Source organism: Cetorhinus maximus, chromosome 9 (genome assembly GCF_964194155.1).
Source record: "Cetorhinus maximus chromosome 9, sCetMax3.hap1.1, whole genome shotgun sequence".
NCBI classification, from domain to species: domain Eukaryota; kingdom Metazoa; phylum Chordata; class Chondrichthyes; order Lamniformes; family Cetorhinidae; genus Cetorhinus; species Cetorhinus maximus.
Window position 1 is genome coordinate 109,786,935 of NC_135887.1, and position 16,871 is coordinate 109,803,805.

General features: G+C 45.7%; 1 protein-coding gene and 1 long non-coding RNA gene across 4 annotated transcripts in view; one reads left to right on the forward strand and one right to left on the reverse strand.

Annotated features, from left to right (window-relative positions):
* Positions 1-6,752, reverse strand: part of LOC144684925 (uncharacterized) — a 28,764-nt gene extending 22,012 nt beyond the window's left edge. The window contains exons 1-2 of the long non-coding RNA XR_013577587.1: positions 6,596-6,752; positions 4,872-5,032 (exon numbers count right to left, since the gene is read on the reverse strand). This is a non-coding gene — a long non-coding RNA (uncharacterized LOC144684925). The remainder of the gene's footprint in view (positions 1-4,871; positions 5,033-6,595) is intronic.
* Positions 1-12,229, forward strand: part of cdhr5b (cadherin-related family member 5b) — a 69,928-nt gene extending 57,699 nt beyond the window's left edge. For 2 of the 3 annotated variants that reach the window (XM_078549333.1, XM_078549334.1), the window contains 2 exons: positions 4,899-5,089; positions 8,278-12,228. In XM_078549333.1, the coding sequence (XP_078405459.1) occupies positions 4,899-5,089; positions 8,278-8,772 (686 nt within the window). In that variant the 3' untranslated portion in view covers positions 8,773-12,228. Of the gene's footprint in view, positions 1-188; positions 468-4,898; positions 5,090-8,277 lie in introns of all 3 variants that reach the window. The other variant, XM_078549332.1, reaches the window with a different exon arrangement.
* Positions 12,230-16,871: the final 4,642 nt, after the last annotated feature.

Below are 16,871 nucleotides of genomic sequence, written 5' to 3' on the forward strand. Positions count from 1 at the left end.
ATTTGCATGGCTATGGGGAAGGAGCAGGGTGGCGGGGTGGGGGAGGTGGTGAGTGTTGTGGGGGCAGGAGAGTAACTAAGCTCTTTCAAAGAGTCGATGCAGACACAATTGGGTGAATGGCCTCTTTCTGTGAGATTCTATGATTCTGTGATTTCCTGGCTGCTAAAATAAGCTCATTTTTAACCCAGCACCGACAACTGTGAATGCAACAACAACCCATGGAACAGGAACACCAAAACCACCAATTAAACCTCCCGGGACTGGGACAACCACCATTAGCGCATCAACTCCATCAAAGGCCCCTCCTGGGCCTCCAGGATCCACAACAGTAAGGCCCCCCAGACCTGGGCCTACAATCAACAAACCTCACGCCACTGGATCAATAACTACAAATAATCCCCAGCCTCCAGGGTCAATAACCCCATCCAGAAATCCACCCGACGGATCAGGAACTGGACCAACAATATGTAAGCCAGATCATCTCTCACCATTTTGTCTCCCACCCCTTCACCGTCACTTATTGATCACCTGTGATTGCACTGAATATGCGAGCTGTTGTTTTAGGACCTCTTAAACTGAGCTGGGGCAAATGGCCTGGTGAACTGAAATAACTGGGATAATAAGTGGAGTTTAAAACTAAAAAGGGAGGAGGCAGAGGTTTCAAACTGAGGGTAAATTTATAAACCTAAAGGGAAATATGAAGGGCACAGAACAGTGACACAATTTAGGTAAGTATAATCAGCATGTGATAAGATGGAATAAAAGGTTTAATACCAATAGTGTGTCAGTGAATAAGGTCAAATCACGGGATGATTGTAGAAAGAAAAATGAAAGGCACTTTATTGAATGCACGAAACATTTGTAGCAAGATGGACAAAATTAATAGCACAAGTTGAGGTTTAATTAACAGCCACGACAGAAACATGGGGGAGAACTTTTCGCTTGTCCATCAGGCGCGTGCCTAACCTGACCCAACCAATTGCAAAGTAACGGGCGATGATGTCGCGTGAGTGTCCCAACGTCATCGCGCACTCGCACAATATTTCGGTCAGAGTCGGCAGTGCGCCCGCCGACAATTAAAAAGCCTATTAAGGCCATTAAAAGGGTAATTGAATGAAATTTTTCACTGCCCGTGCAACCTTGCAGTTGGCGGGCGGGCGAAAAGGCCAAAGCGGCCTTTGCATTATTTTAGGAAACCTCAACCACAAGCAGGATGAGCTTTCCAGCAGCAATAAAAACAAAATAACAATGTTAAAATTTAAATAGTAACATGTCCCCTCATGGGACATTTTCACACACGCACCTGTGCACATGCGTGGAGCTCATGCTCGCCCTCCTCTTCCCCCCACCACCTCCACACAGGCAGCGCTGAGAGCTGCCGTTCACATTTCTCGCTGACAGGCCTTAATTGGCCCGCCCGCCCCCACCCACTCCTGCCGAGCCCACCCGATGAGGGAAAAACCCTTCCCACGGGACTGGATTTAATGCAGCCCATTGCAGAGTGAACCATGGTTGCCGGGCCCACTCAGTCACGGGAGAGATCCCGTGTCAGCCTCATGGCAGCTGGAGAACCTCCCCAGTTAAGCCGGAGGGCAAAGTGGGCTGGCACAGAATTCCTGGCTTGGCCAGCGGCATCCCGGGCGGAGGGAATCCCTTGATATCGGACAACCCCTGCCTGCGGGGTACTCGACATCAGGAAGTGGGGGTGGGGCCGCTGAAAGCCATTCCCCTGCCCCTGCCTCCGATTCACTGCCCCCGGCCTCCCGCAGCTCCCCTCTGAAGTCCCACCAAGGGTTGCTGGCCAACCAGAGGCCGGCAGCTACTCGTCACTGCCTGCGCCAGTGGAAGCGGTGGCTGCTGGCGGCACTGCAGGCACCAGAGTTCCAGGAATGTTATGGCACCGCAGACCAAAGGTGAGTGAGGGTGGGATGGGGGTCATCCTGATTTCCTGTTATGGGTTCCTGCCACGGGACATCCTACTGAATAAAATGTAGTTTATTCAATAATTATCAGAGGTGATTAAGAGCAAACTGAACCAAGCCAGCCTGTAAAAGGTGTAATCTTGTCAACTGATGTGATACTTTGGGCAGCTTTTGCTAGGAGACTTTTGGTGATTATATTCTCCTCTCCTGCACTCTCAGTCTCCGATGCCACAAGCTGCACTCGGCCACGAATGGTACCCATAAATCGGGGAAAGCCAGAGTTTACTTTCCATTTCCTTTCTCCACCGTATCTCTAGATGTGGACCAAGAATGGGACCTTGTGCAGGGATTCCTGGCAATTGAACTATATCAACAACAACAACAACTTGCATTTAGATAGCACCTCTCACATTGTGAAATTCCCTAATGTATTATCAGCCAAAACTTGCCATGGAATGACATGAGATTTTAGGACAGGTAGTCAAAAGCTTGGTTAAAGAGACAGATTTTATGGAGTGTCATAATGGAGGGGGGGGAAGAGATGGAGAGATTTAGGAAGAGAATTCCAGAACTTAGGGCCTGGGCAACTGAAGGCATGGCTGCCAATGTTGGAGCAATTAAAATTGGGATGCTAAAGAGACCAGAATTAGAGAAGTGCAGAAATCTCAGAGGGCTGATTTTAAAATTCTCATTCCCTTCATGGCTTCATCCCTCTCTATCTCTATTACCTGATCCAGCCCCACAACTCTTTGACAAATCTGTGCTGTTCTGATTCTGGCATCTGCACTATCTCCAATTTTATTCATTCCACCATTGCTGTCCATTGGTTCAGCTGCCTAGGCCCTAAACTCTGGAATTCCCTCCCTGAAACTCTCCACCTATCTAACTCTTCCTCCTCCTTTAAGACACTCCTTAAATCACGTTTTTGGCCAAGCTTGTGCCAATCTGACCTAATGGGTGGAATCTTGTGCCCTCCCCTATGGCGAGTTTGGTGGTGGGGGTGCATTTAATCGAGTGGGAAGACAATGGGTAGGACCACTTCATCTTTACAATCCCACCTTGATTAAATCCATGGCAGCTCCTCAGGCTAGTGACCTAGGCCCAACCATCTTCAGCTACTTCATCAATGACTTTCCTTCCATCATAAGGTCAGAAGTGGGGATGTTCGCTGATGATTGCACAATGTTCAGCACCATTTGCGACTCCTCAGATACTGAAGCAGTCCATGTCCAAATGCAGCAAGACCTGGACAGTATCTAGGCTTGGGCTGACGAGTGGCAAGTAACATTTGTGCTGCACAAGTGCCAGACAAAGACCATCTCCAACAAGAGAGAATCTAACCATCACCCCTTGACATTCAATGGCATTACCATCGCTGAATGCCCCACTATCAACATCATTGGGGTTACCATTGACCAGAAATTGAACTGGACTAGCCATATAAATACTGTGGCTGCAAGAGCAGGTCAGAGGCTAGGAATCCTGCGATGAGTAACTCACCTCCTGACTCCCCAAAGCCTGTCCACCATCTGCAAGGTACAAGTCAGGATTGTGATGGAATATTCTCCATTTGCCTGGATGAGAGTAGCTCCCATAACACTCAAGAAGCTTGACACCATTCAACGCAAAGCAGTCTGCTTGTTTGGCACCCCATCCACAAACATTCACTCCCTCCACCACCGATGCACAGCAGCAGCTGTGTGTACAATCTACAAGGTGCATTGCAGAAGCTCACCAAGGCTCCTTTGACAGCACCTTCCAAACTCATGACCACAACATCTAGAAGGACAGGACAGCAGATAGCTGGGAACACAACCACCTGGGAGTTCCCCTCCAAGTCACTCACCATCCTGACTTGGAAATATATCGCCATTCTTTCACTGTCGCTGAGTCAAAATCCTGGAACTCCCTCCCTAACAGTGCTGTGGGTGTACCTGCACCACATGGACTGCAGTGATTCAAGAAGGCAACTCACTACCACCTTGTCAAGGGCAATTAAGGATGGGCAATAAATGCTGGCCTAGCCAGCAATGGCCACACCCCATGAATGAATTTTAAAAAAGCAAGTCCCATGGACAGCCTTTCCACCCCACCGCCAATTGAAGCCCTTAACTGGGCAATTAATGCCCACTTGAGGATCTCATCCCACCGCTGCTGCTACTAACAAAGCAATGGGCTGGCAGTCGCTATGCGGGGAGCTTGCATGTTCCGGTGGGTTTGGGGGCTCCCTCATTCAAAGGCACTCAGTGCCTGATCGGGGGACCTGGCGTTGGGAAGCAGTGGGGGGAAGGGGTGCTTCCCAATGACTCACTGCCTGCCATCACTCACCTGTGCTTGAGTCCCTCCTCGATCTGAGGTCTTAGGTGGGTGTAGCACTGGAGGCAGCCACTGCCACCCCTGTGGTGCTGCTGAGTCCATAAGAGCTGCTCACCTCTGATTGGCTGAGCTCTCGATGAGCGTGAGGTCTGTCCCTGAGGTCCTTGATCTGAGGGGAACGCCTGATAAGTGCCTGTTTGGCCACAGGATGCAATGGGCCATCTCGAAAAGAGGCAAATGCTGGGGTTTTCACTGGGTCTCCAGCTGGCGGCTGATACCCCCAATGCTTCCACAATGCTCCGCCCAGTATCTCCTCATGTGATTCAGTGTAAAATTTTGATTTAGTGTGTTCCTGTGAAACACTTTGGGATATTTTATTAAAAATGTAATATAAATACAAGTTGTTGCTGTTGTTGTTGACTGTGGAGCTGGAGGAGATTATAGTGAGGGGTGAAAACATGGAGGGATTTGAAAACAAAGGTGAGAGTTTTCAATTAGGTTTCTGGACTGGAAGCTCGTGTAGGTCCACAGGCACAGAGAGTATATTCTGCCTCTGTGGACTATAGGACTCAAAGAAGAGGAAACTAATTAATGTTTTTGAATAATTAATGTCATAGAGATTCAATAAACTACCTGTTTAAATAAAATGTTGTTTTCCAGGTTTGCCAGTAAACAGCGCAGTAAACCCAAGGCTGATATATGAAGCCAAACACATGGCAGCCCTCGGAGTCCCGCTAGGCATTCTGCTCTTCATCTCTCTCGTTATCATCGGAATTCTTCTCCGCAAAATCTACCTGAGGAAATCAGATTGGGAAAAAATGGATGACGGATCAGTGACAAAGATAAACGCTGTGAGTGACTGAACCCAGAGTTACTTGAACAGAGAAACCTATCTGTAGGGTTGGGCAAAACTTGAAATAAGGCAGACCCAGAGGTAGAGATGGGATTTTGTATATAATGGTGACTGGGACTTGGGCATCATTTCAAAGGTTGCAGATGATCCGAACCTCGGAAATGTGGTAAACCATGAGGAGAATAGTAACTGACTTGAGGAGGACCTAGACAGAGTGGTAAAATAAACAGATGGCAGATGCAATTTAACGCAGAAAGGTGTGAACTTGTACATTTTGGTAGGAAGAATGAGAATATAAAATAAATGGTACAATTTTAAAGGGTGTGCAGGAACAGAGAGACCTGGGGGTGTGCGTACCCAAATCTTTGAAGGCGGCAAACAAGTTGAGAAGGCTGTTGAAAAAGAAAATGGACCCTTGGCTTTATAAATAGAGGCATAGAGTACAAAAACAAGAAAGATAGAGTGAAAAAACAAAAACAGAATTACCTGGAAAAACTCAGGAAGTCTGGCAGCATCGGCGGAGAAGAAATCAGTTAACGTTTCGAGCCTTCATGGCCCTTCGGCAGAACTGCAGCATAGTTTCAACAAGGGAGAAATATAAATTGGTTTAAGGTGGGTGGGGGGGGCGAAGAGACACATTGAGGGTGTGGTGTGAGCAGATAATCAAAAGATGTCACAGACAAAAGGGTCAAAGAGGTGTTGAAGGTGGTGGTCTTTGAGAAAAGTGCTAATTAAGAATGGAAAACAGGATATTCAAAGTACAGCTCTAGTGGGGGTGGGGTGGAAAGACTAAAGGTTTTAGTTTTAGATTTAAAAATAATGGAAATAGGTGGGGAAAGAAGAATCTATATAAATTATTGAAAAAAAAAGCGGGTGGGGGGGAAAAGAAATGGGGTGGGGATGGGGGGAGGGGGAGTTTAAGATCTAAAGTTGTTGAATTCAATATTCAACTTCAACAACTTCAACAACTTTAGATCTTAAACTCCCCCTCCCCCCATCCCCACCCCGTTTCTTTTCCCCCCCACCCGCTTTTTTTTTCAATAATTTATATAGATTCTTCTTTCCCCACCTATTTCCATTATTTTTAAATCTAAAACTAAAACCTTTAGTCTTTCCACCCCACCCCCACTAGAGCTGTACTTTGAATATCCTGTTTTCCATTCTTAATTAGCACTTTTCTCAGACAAAGACCACCACCTTCAACACCTCTTTGACCCTTTTGTCTGTGACATCTTTTGATTATCTGTTCACACCACACCCTCAATGTGTCTCTTCCACACCCCCCCCCCCCCCACCCACCTTAAACCAATTTATATTTCTCCCTTGTTGAAACTATGCTGCAGTTCTGCCGAAGGGCCATGAAGGCTCGAAACGTTAACTGATTTCTTCTCCGCCGATGCTGCCAGACTTGCTGAGTTTTTCCAGGTAATTCTGTTTTTGTTTTGGATTTCCAGCAACCGCAGTAGCTTTTAGCTTTTTGTTTTTATCTAAAGATAGAGTGAACCTTTATAAAACACTGGTTCGGCCTCAGCTGGAATATTGTTTCCAATTCTGGGCACCACACTTTCAGAAGGTTGCCAAGGTCTTGAGAGGATGCAGAGGAGATTCACTAGAATGGTACCAAGGATGAGGGACTTCAGTTACATAGTGAGGCTGGAGAATCTGGGATTGTTCACCTTAAAGCAAAGAAAGTTAGGAGGAGATTTCAAAGAGGTGTTCAAAATCATGGACAGTTTTGATAGAGTAAATAAGGAATAACTGTTTCCACTGGCAGGAGGAGACAGACTTAAGGTGATTGGCTAAAGGACCAGAGGGGACATGAGGAAATATTTAGTTTACACAGTGAATTGCTGTGATTGGGAACACACTGCCTGAAAGGGCAATATTCAATAATAAGATTCAGTAATAACTTTCAAAAGTTAATTGTTTAATACTTGAAGGGAAAATATTTACAGGGCTATATGTAGTGAAGTGAGACTAGTTAGATAGCTCTCTCTAAAAACCTACACAGGCATGATGAGCCAACTGGCTGCCTTCTGTGATTCCACGATATGCAGTCACTGGGGGAGATGGGCTGTAGCAATACATGCACAGCTCTCATCGCAGTTTCATCCTCCTAATTCTCATCTACTTGATGCTCCTCAGCGACTTCTTCCAAAGTCATAGCGCCTACTTCTACATGTATACTGGCCACATCCAGTACTACCTCACCACTGCCTCTCGCAAAGGAACAGACAAGGCCATTCAGCCCCTCAAGCTTGATGCACTATTCCATAAGATCAGGGCTGACCTGTGCCTCAACTCCATTTGCTCCATGTTATTTAGTGCCCTTCCCCGAGTCAAAAAAATTAGCGATCCTTTCAGGGGAAGGGTGCCAGATTTGCCCTGCCCATGGATGCTGTTTCCGACTGTCCACAGGATTTATAGAGCAGTACTTTCCTTCCCCTCACTTAACCATTCTATCACAATGGGAATAACCCATAATATTCATAAAAATCTAGCAGTTATGACATCGTACTGCAATGAGTAACTCACTTGCTGACTCCCCAAAGCACAAGTCAGGAGTGTGATGGAACACTCTCCACTTGCCTGGATGAGTGCAGCTCCCACAACACTCAAGAAGTTTGACACCATCCAGGACAAAGCAGCCCGCTTGATTAGCACCACATCCACAAACATTCACTCCCTCCACCACCAACGCAGTGGCAGCAGTGTGTACCATCTACAAGAGGCACTGCAGGAATTCACCAAGCCTGCTTAGACAGCACCTTCCAAACCCACGACTGCTACCATCTAGAAGGACAAGGGCAGCAGATAAATGGGAACACCACCACCTGGAAGTTCCCCTCCAAGCCATTCACCATCCTGACTTGGAAATATATCGCCGTTCTTTCACTGTCGCTGGGTCAAAATCCTGGAACTCCCTCCATAACAGTACTGTGTGTGTACCTACACCACAGGGACTGCAGTGGTTCAAGAAGGCAGCTCACCACCACCTTCTCAAGGGCAATTAGGGATGGGAAATAAATGCTGACCTAACCAGCGATGCCCACATCTCATGAATTAATTTTAAAAATGTATTCTTTATGCACTAGTGGAATTGAGTTTGAACAATTGACACTTCCTTCATTCTTTATCAACAAATGGGATTAAATAATTCCAAGAAATCGCTTTTCTCCATTGCAGGCATCCAGAGATTTAGTTACTTCAGGAAGTGACAAGATGCAGTTTACAAATGAAGGTTACCTGGAGGAAGTAACATCTGAAAGAACCCAGAAATCCAGTTGGGCAGAGCTGAAGAATCCCCCCATCGATAAAACCACTGCTCTGGCTGCTATCCTCAACTTAACCCTGGAAAACAACAATCCAACAGGATCTTCGGGAAACCAAACTGACCCCTTATCCCAAAGGACCAACGCTGCTCCCACAACCCAGAAGGATAACAAAGCATCTAGCTCCTTAGACGATAATGACACGGAGGTTAAATCCATCCTCACCAAAGAGAGGAAGTCTGATGAAGGTTACAAGTCTGTGTGGTTTAAGGAAGATATTGAGCCAGAAGCGAATGAAGAGCATGTAATAGAGGGGCATGATGATGAAAAAAATAACATTGATCATGGTGAGGGAGATGGGTTGCATATACAGTTGATGTCAGATGATGAATCTTCTATTGACCTTTAGGTCCATAAAAAGCTGATCCTCCACAAAATAATGAATCACAATTATTTTTGTAAATCAATGCATATTATGAGCTGTATTTTCCAGAGCCGGTATCTGTGGCATGCTATAGGCATCTTAAAGAGCATGCTGCCCACAGCAAGTTGCTGTGCACTGTACAATCCAGGTACCCTCATGTACCCACAGTTATTAACCCTGACTCTCTTCATACAGTTTCTCTATGAAGTTGTCAGTGTTGTGTCCATAATCCAAATTCACAGGAACAATGATTACCCTCCATTGTGTTAAATCCAAATTTCAGCAAGAGCCTACTTGTTGATTAATTAGGCAGCAATTTTCACATATAAAACTTTAGCAACATCTGCTGATTAATTGCCAGAGAAATCCCAAACTAATCCCACTTCCCCGTGGCTCCCCACAGCCCTGTATGAATCCCAAATGAATCCCACTGCCCCACTCCCTTCCCATTGCCCTGTGTATTCTCCTGCTTCAAAGATTCATCCCCTTTTTACCCTGAAAGATATAGTGGCCTCAAGGAAAATTAGGGGTCAGCAATAAGTACTGGCCTCGCCAGTGGGTTTGCATCCCAAGAATGAATAAAAAAATGTCTGTGTTTCCAGCACTCCCTGTGGTAAAGAATTCTGTGCTCCAATAAACCCCCTGTGTTTTCTCCTGTTCAATCTCCTCACTCTTTTACTGACAATCGATGCCCCCTCATCCCTGTTTCCCCAGCCAGAAGACATCTAACCACATGTAACCCTCCTCCACACCGAACAACACCCATTCACCCAATCACTGTGCTTCCTCTCGATCACCAATATTCTGTGTTTTAAAAAAAAAGAAAGTCTTGCATTTCTATAGCACTTTTTTTGACTGTACAGTCAATGAAGTACTTCTCAAATTGAAATTCAGCTGTAATTAAAAAAACGCAGCAACTGATTTTCACACAGCAAGTTCCCACAAACAACAAGGTGATAATGATCAGATAATCTGTTTTTAGAGATTTGACTGAGGGATAAATATTAGGAAGGACACCAGGGCGATCTCCCCTATTCTTCTTCAAGATAATGCCATTGGATCATTTATGTCCACCTTTGAGGCTGAACATTTTATTTGAAAGACAGTACCTTCAACAGTGCAGATCTCCCTCGGTACTACACTGGAGGGCCAAGGTCAACCTAGATTTTTGCATTCAGGTCCTGGGGTGAGTTGACAAAGATCTTAATTTTAACTCGGTCTGTGGGAGTGGGTGGAGGGTCATGGAGGAACTACGGTGAGTGACAATGTTATACATTGAGGCCCAAAGAGATTCTGACCCCAGACATCTCCCCAGATTCTGTCTCCAAGTCCCTCCCAATTCTCATAGCAACAGGCCCTGGCAGCCAGATGACAGGAGGTGGTTCCAGAGGTGATTGCAATCGGTTTTGGGGCAGGGGGGTGGTGTGGTTTGAGCATAAGTTGGCTACCACATCCCTTATGTCACAACAATGACTACTCTTCAAAAAGTACTTCATTGACTGTAAAATGCTTTGGGATATCCTTAGACTGTGAAAGGTGCTATAAAAATGCAAGTTCTCTGTTACGTGGGAGAGATATTAATGGCTCCCTGGAACAATAAGGAAGTAATCTATCAGTGAACTCCAATAACCATGAACCATGGGGAATTTATAAATGTCATCTAATTGCTTGAGGTTAGATTAGAGACTTGTTGTTTTCCTGATGGAATTTTCCAGCTTTATTCAGCTCGGGGTGTGACTACGAATTATTGTTTTACTAGAAGCCTTAATGGACATGATGTCATAACCACAAGAGGTTTTTAGTAAATTCAGGAAATTTCTGGGCTGCTAAGTCTTTGTGAGGTAGAGAAGGCAGAATACAGCAATCAGGGCTCACTTAATCCATCAGCAGCTAACCATCTCATCTCATTGCAGCGTAAAAGGTCTAGGATGCATATATATTGGTCAGCCACTGGAGGGACTGAGCTGCTTGTCTCAAAACACTTACCTCATCAACAGGAAAAAATTGAAAAGAAATTTGAAGTCCAGAAAGGTACAAAGGGTAACAGGGGAGAGAAAGAGAGAGAGATCCATCCCTCATCTTCTTCTGTGCTCATTGGTCCATTTGATAAGATGATCTCATAAATCCCCACCTTGTTCCCATGGACCAATAGCCCTAATTCCTGGGATAGGGGAAAAAAGGGAAGAGCCCAGGCCTATTCCAAGAAAAATTCTCTCGGACACTTCCTGCTGGTTCCCTAAGGCAGGCTGTGTGAGACAGCAGTACCCAAATTTCAGCAAGAGACACTTTGAGGGTGATTTCCCCTGTGTCGGGTGAATCAACCTTCCTGGGGCAGAGATAAAAGCAAAATACTGCGGATGCTGGAAATCTAGAACAAAAACAAAAATACCTGGAAAAACTCAGCAGGTCTGACAGCATCTGCGGAGAGGGATACAGTTGACGTTTCGAGTCCGTATGACCCTTCATCTAATGAAGAGTCATACGGACTTGAAACGTCAACTGTATCCCTCTCCACAGATGCTGTCAGACCTGCTGAGTTTTTCCAGGTATTTTTGTTTTTGTTCCTGGGGCAGAGACTTTGATTACAAAGATTTCCTTCCCGGTATGCATATCAGAATTCCCAAGTAGGCTGCATCAGGAGTATTCCCAATGAGCGACACTGCTTTTGTGCCTGGAGTAGACATGGATCCAATACAGGATGATCCTAGCCTTCAGGCTCAACTATTCACCCGGTGAGGAAGAAGAAACCTGGAATCACTGGCGTCCCTGGGAAAAACCCCAAGTCTTTCTAGTCGACAACAAAATATTCTTAATTATCCCCCTGCTGCCATTAGTCCCTAGGGTTGCCAATCCTCCAGGATTGCCATGGAGTCTCTAGGAATTGAAGATTCCCCTCCAAGTAAAACTCAGAAGAAAAACGATAGAAATTTGATGTCGTTTTCATTTTCTTAAGCACTTTCACTTATTAGATGTCCAACAATTGTTCAGTTTACTCTGTAAACAACGGGAAAGTGCAATATGATTGTCTGATGTCACTATATTTAATAGAAATTGCTTTGTCACATTGTTGCTGAATATTGTAATTTTAATTTGTACTCAAAAATTGTATCTATTTCTTTACTAAAGTTCCCAATGAATAAAATGTGTTCCTCTCCTGAAATATTGGTGTAGTAACATTACAGATTAATTTAAATCACATTGCAGTTTGTGGGAGTTTGCTGTGTACAAATTGGCTGCCATGTTTTCTACATTAAAACAGTGATAGCACTTACATATTTCATTGGCTGTGAAGCACTTTGGGTATCCTGAGTTTGTAAAAGGGGCAATAGAAATGCAAGTCTTTCTTTCTCACTAAATTTTTGGATGTCATAAACACAGAAATATTGAATTGGTTGAACTCATACTGAACACAATGCGACAAAGAGACATTAGGGTTGAAAGTGATATTTATTATCTTGTACAAATGGTAAACCCATTCTTGGTTACTAATGGTGAGGGAATAGGAGTACTAATCTTTACATTGAAAGAAGACAGTGGAAGCAGTGGAAGTAGGCAGCTCCAGGATTGTCTTTATCAACGATGGGAGCTGCAGGCTCCTGCAGGAAGATCCACAACTAAATTCACCTGCCCGTGCCCGGAAAATGAACAACTCCACTCAATTTCCGTGCTGCTCGCTCATTTCAAGCAGAATGGTGGATCTGTGTAATATTATACATGGGGCTGATTGGTGCCTGACACTGAGGGTTGGGGACTTCATCCAGTTTGGTATTAAAACTTGGCTAATTCAGTTTTATTGTATAATTGACTTCCTCAAAGTGAAAGGTGGTAGTAGGCATCCAGCACTGCAAGCTCGTCCAATGAATTGCTTCCTGGTGACAGCTTTTATTTATTGAATACAGTTTCCTAACTTTTCCCATTGGGATGTGAACTCGTGACCTCAGCATCGCTGATCCATTACCAGCACCAGGAGACTACAAGTAACCACAAAATCAGTCTAACACCATGATTCCCTGGGTGGCTCTGCCTTTCTTCCACCTATTCTAATGCCCCTCTCAGTTTACACCCCCTTATTCTCGACTTCATGCCCACCAGAGGGAATAGATTCCCTCTCTAAACCCTAAAAAAACCCTTTCAACATTATTAAAAACATCAATTAAATCACCCCCTCAACCTTCTAAACTCAAGGGAAGACATGTCAAGTTGAGAGAACCTTGTCCTTTAACCCTTTAAGCCCCTGTATCACTTGGGTGATTCGGCTGATTTGACCCATCAGGTTTCGGAAAGGTCAGCTGTCAGCACCATCACTGAGGAAAGTATTTGTTCAAGGGTCAGTGTAACATCTGGAAAGGACTGGATACTGCAGAATCTGTGACTGGAGTGAGCCGCATCTTGCTTACAAGATTTTGGAACAAAGGATGAGAGGTGGAAAAGATGAGCAGCGCTGCTGCTTTATAATACAAGAAGTGGTGCAATTAAATGGCACCATTTTAAAGGTGGTGCAGGATCAGAGAGACATGTGGTGCTTTATGTACACAAATCTTTGAAAGGGGTAGGATAAGTTGAGAAGGCTGTTTAATTGAGGATTAGAGTACAAAAGCAAGGCCATTATGCCAAACCTGTGAGTGAGTGAGTAGCCATTCTTCCATCTACAAGAGATGATGGACATGCAGCAAACAATCCCTTTAGGTGGGCTGTCTTCATTTGGTGCACCTGTGCTGATAACTGTGAAGGCCAACCCTTGTCCTTCTAGCTGGTAGTGGTCGTGGGTTTGGAAGGTGCTCTCTAAGGAGCCTTGGTGAGTTCCTGCAGTGCATTTTGTAGATGGTACACTTTGCTACCACTGTGCGAAAGTAGTGGAGGGAGTGAATGTTTGTGGATGGGATGTCAATCAAGCGGGCTGCTTTGTCCTGGATGGTGTCAAGCTTCTTGAATGCTGCTGGAATTGCACTCATCCAGGCAAGTGGGGAGAATTCCACCACACCCCTGACTTATGCCTTGTAGATGGTGGTCAGACTGGGGAGTCAGGAGGTGAATTACTCGCTGCAGAATTCCTCGTATCTGAAACCCATGATTCAATTTTTAAAAATCAACATTAATAAAACAAATTATCTGGTTATAATCACATTGTTTGTGGCATTTTCCTTTGTGAAAATTTTCTGTCTCGTTTCCTTCATTACAACAGTGATTACAATTCTAAAGTATTTTATTGAGTGTAAAGTGCTCAGAGTCATCAGTAGGTTCTGAAGGCCGTGCATAAATGCAAGTCTGTCTTTCTTTTCATAAAAACTAGTTCAAATTGGCTGTAAAGAGGTTTGGGATGTCCTGATGCTGTGAAAGCGCTATAGAAAAGCAAGCCTTTCTTTTCATTTTATGAAGATGACTTATTTCTGACACAGTCATTGAAGACCTCTCTCCCTGCTTATGCTTCACACTGCCTGGTAGTTACTGTGTAACTCACTGTTTCAGTTCCTACTGACCTGTCAGTGCCTTGTCAATATTAGAAAGTGAAATTCTGCTTCGTTCACACTTACTTAAAACTAAATGGAGCTTCAGACAATCTGAGGGACACAAGAATTCCAGACCGACCCGGGGGCACAAGAACTCCAGACAGACTTGGAACACAGGAACTCCAGAGAGACTGGGGAGACAGGAACTCCAGTCAGACCCGTGGAGACAGGAATTACAAACAGACCCAGGGAGACAGGAACTCCAGACAGATCCGGGAAGACAGGAACTCAAAACAGACCCGGGGAACAGGAACTCCTGAAAGATCCGGAGAGACAGGAATTTCAGACAGACTGGGGACACAGGAATTCCAGACAGGCCCGGGGACTCAGGAACTCCAGGTAGACCAAGGGAGGCAGGGACTTCAGACATTCGCGGAGACACAGGTACTCGAGACAGTCCCGGGGAGATGTCAAAGAATAAATCAGCAACTGCAGGTTACTTCAGGAAAAAGTACAATTTATTTAGCGCTAAACAGTACAATGGCCATTGGGAGCAGGTCACAATAAATTTGCTCAACGATAAAGCATTCAACAAGCAATATTTATACAGTGGCTCCAGCATGTTGATACAGTGATCCTATTTACTTAAGTGATCTTATTAACTTGTGTGATCTTATTAACTTGCCCTTCTTTATTCTCTTATAATTATATCTATGTTAGCTAATTGATTTTGTTTACCCAAATAGTTTCTTGATTGTCCCTTATCTCTTCGAACAATGTACTATTCATTCCATGAGACAACATCAAACCCGCTGACAAGGGTGGTACTGTTGTTGTCTGGCGCATTGACCTCTACCTCGCGGAGGCTGAGCGTCAACTCGCAGACACTTCCTCCTACCTCTCCCTGGACCATGACCCCACCACAGAACATCAAGCCATTGTTTCCAGGACTGTCACTGACCTCATCTCCTCTGGAGATCTTCCTCCCACAGCTTCCAACTTGATAGTTGCCCAACCTCGGACGGCCCGCTTCTACCTCCTACCCAAAATCCACAAACAGAACTGTCCTGGCAGACCGATCGTATCAGCCTGTTCCTGCCCCACGGAACTCATTTCTCGTTATCTTGACTCCCTTCTCTCTCCCCTTGTCCAGTCCCTTCCCACCTACATCCGTGATTCCTCTGACACCTTACGTCACATCAACAATTTCCAGTTCCCTGGCCCCAACCGCTTCCTCTTCACCATGGATGTCCAATCCCTCTACACCTCCATCCCCCACCAGGATGGTCTGAGGGCCCTTAGCTTCTTCCTTGAACAGAGGCCCCAACAATCCCCATCCACCACTACTCTCCTCCGTCTGGCTGAACTTGTTCTCACACTGAACAATTTCTCCTTTAACTCCTCTCACTTCCTCCAAATAAAAGGTGTGGCTATGGGTACCCGCATGGGCCCCAGCTATGCCTGTCTCTTTATGGGGTATGTGGAACATTCCTTGTTCCAGTCCTACTGCGGCCCCCTCCCACAACTCTTTCTCCGGTACATCGATGATTACTTCGGTGCTGCTTCATGCTCTCGTCGGGACCTGGAAAAATTTATTAATTTTGCTTCCAATCTCCACCCCTCCATCATTTTCACATGGTCCATCTTTGACACTTCTCTTCCCTTCCTTGACCTCTCTGTCTCAATTTCTGATGATAGACTGTCCACCAATATCCATTACAAGCCTACCGACTCCCACAGCTACCTCGACTACAGCTCCTCACACCCCGCTTCCTGTAAAGACTCCATCCCATTCTCTCAGTTCCTTCGCCTCCGTCGCATCTGTTCTGATGACGCTACCTTCAAAAACAGCTCCTCTGACATGTCCTCCTTCTTCCTTAACCGAGGTTTTCCATCCACGGTCGTTGACAGGGCCCTCAACCGTGTCTGGCCCATATCCCGCGCATCCTCCCTCACGCCTTCTCCTCCTTCCCAGAAACATGATAGGGTCCCCCTTGTCCTCACTTATCACCCCACCAGCCTCCGCATTCAAAGGATCATCCTCCGCCATTTCCGCCAACTCCAGCATGATGCCACCACCAAACACATCTTCCCTTCACCCCCCCGACGGCATTCCGTAGGGATCGTTCCCTCCGGGACACCCTGGTCCACTCCTCCATCACCCCCTACTCCTCAACCCCCACCTATGGCACCTCCCCATGCCCACGCAGAAGATGCAACACCTGCCCCTTCACTTCCTCTCTCCTCACCGTCCAAGGTCCCAAACACTCCTTTCAAGTGAAGCAGCATTTCAATTGCATTTCCCCTAACTTAGTCTACTGCATTCGTTGCTCCCAATGCGGTCTCCTCTACATTGGAGAGACCAAACGCAAACTGGGCGACCGTTTTGCGGAACACCTGCGGTCTGTCCGCAAGAAAGACCCAAACCTGCCTGTCGCTTGCCATTTTAACACTCCACCCTGTTCTCTTGCCCACATGTCTGTCCTTGGCTTGCTGCATTGTTCCAGTGAAGCCCAACGCAAACTGGAGGAACAGCACCTCATCTTCCGACTAGGCACTTTACAGCCTTCCGGGCTGAATATTGGAGTCAACAACTTTAGATCTTAAACTCCCCCTCCCCCCATCCCCACCCTGTTT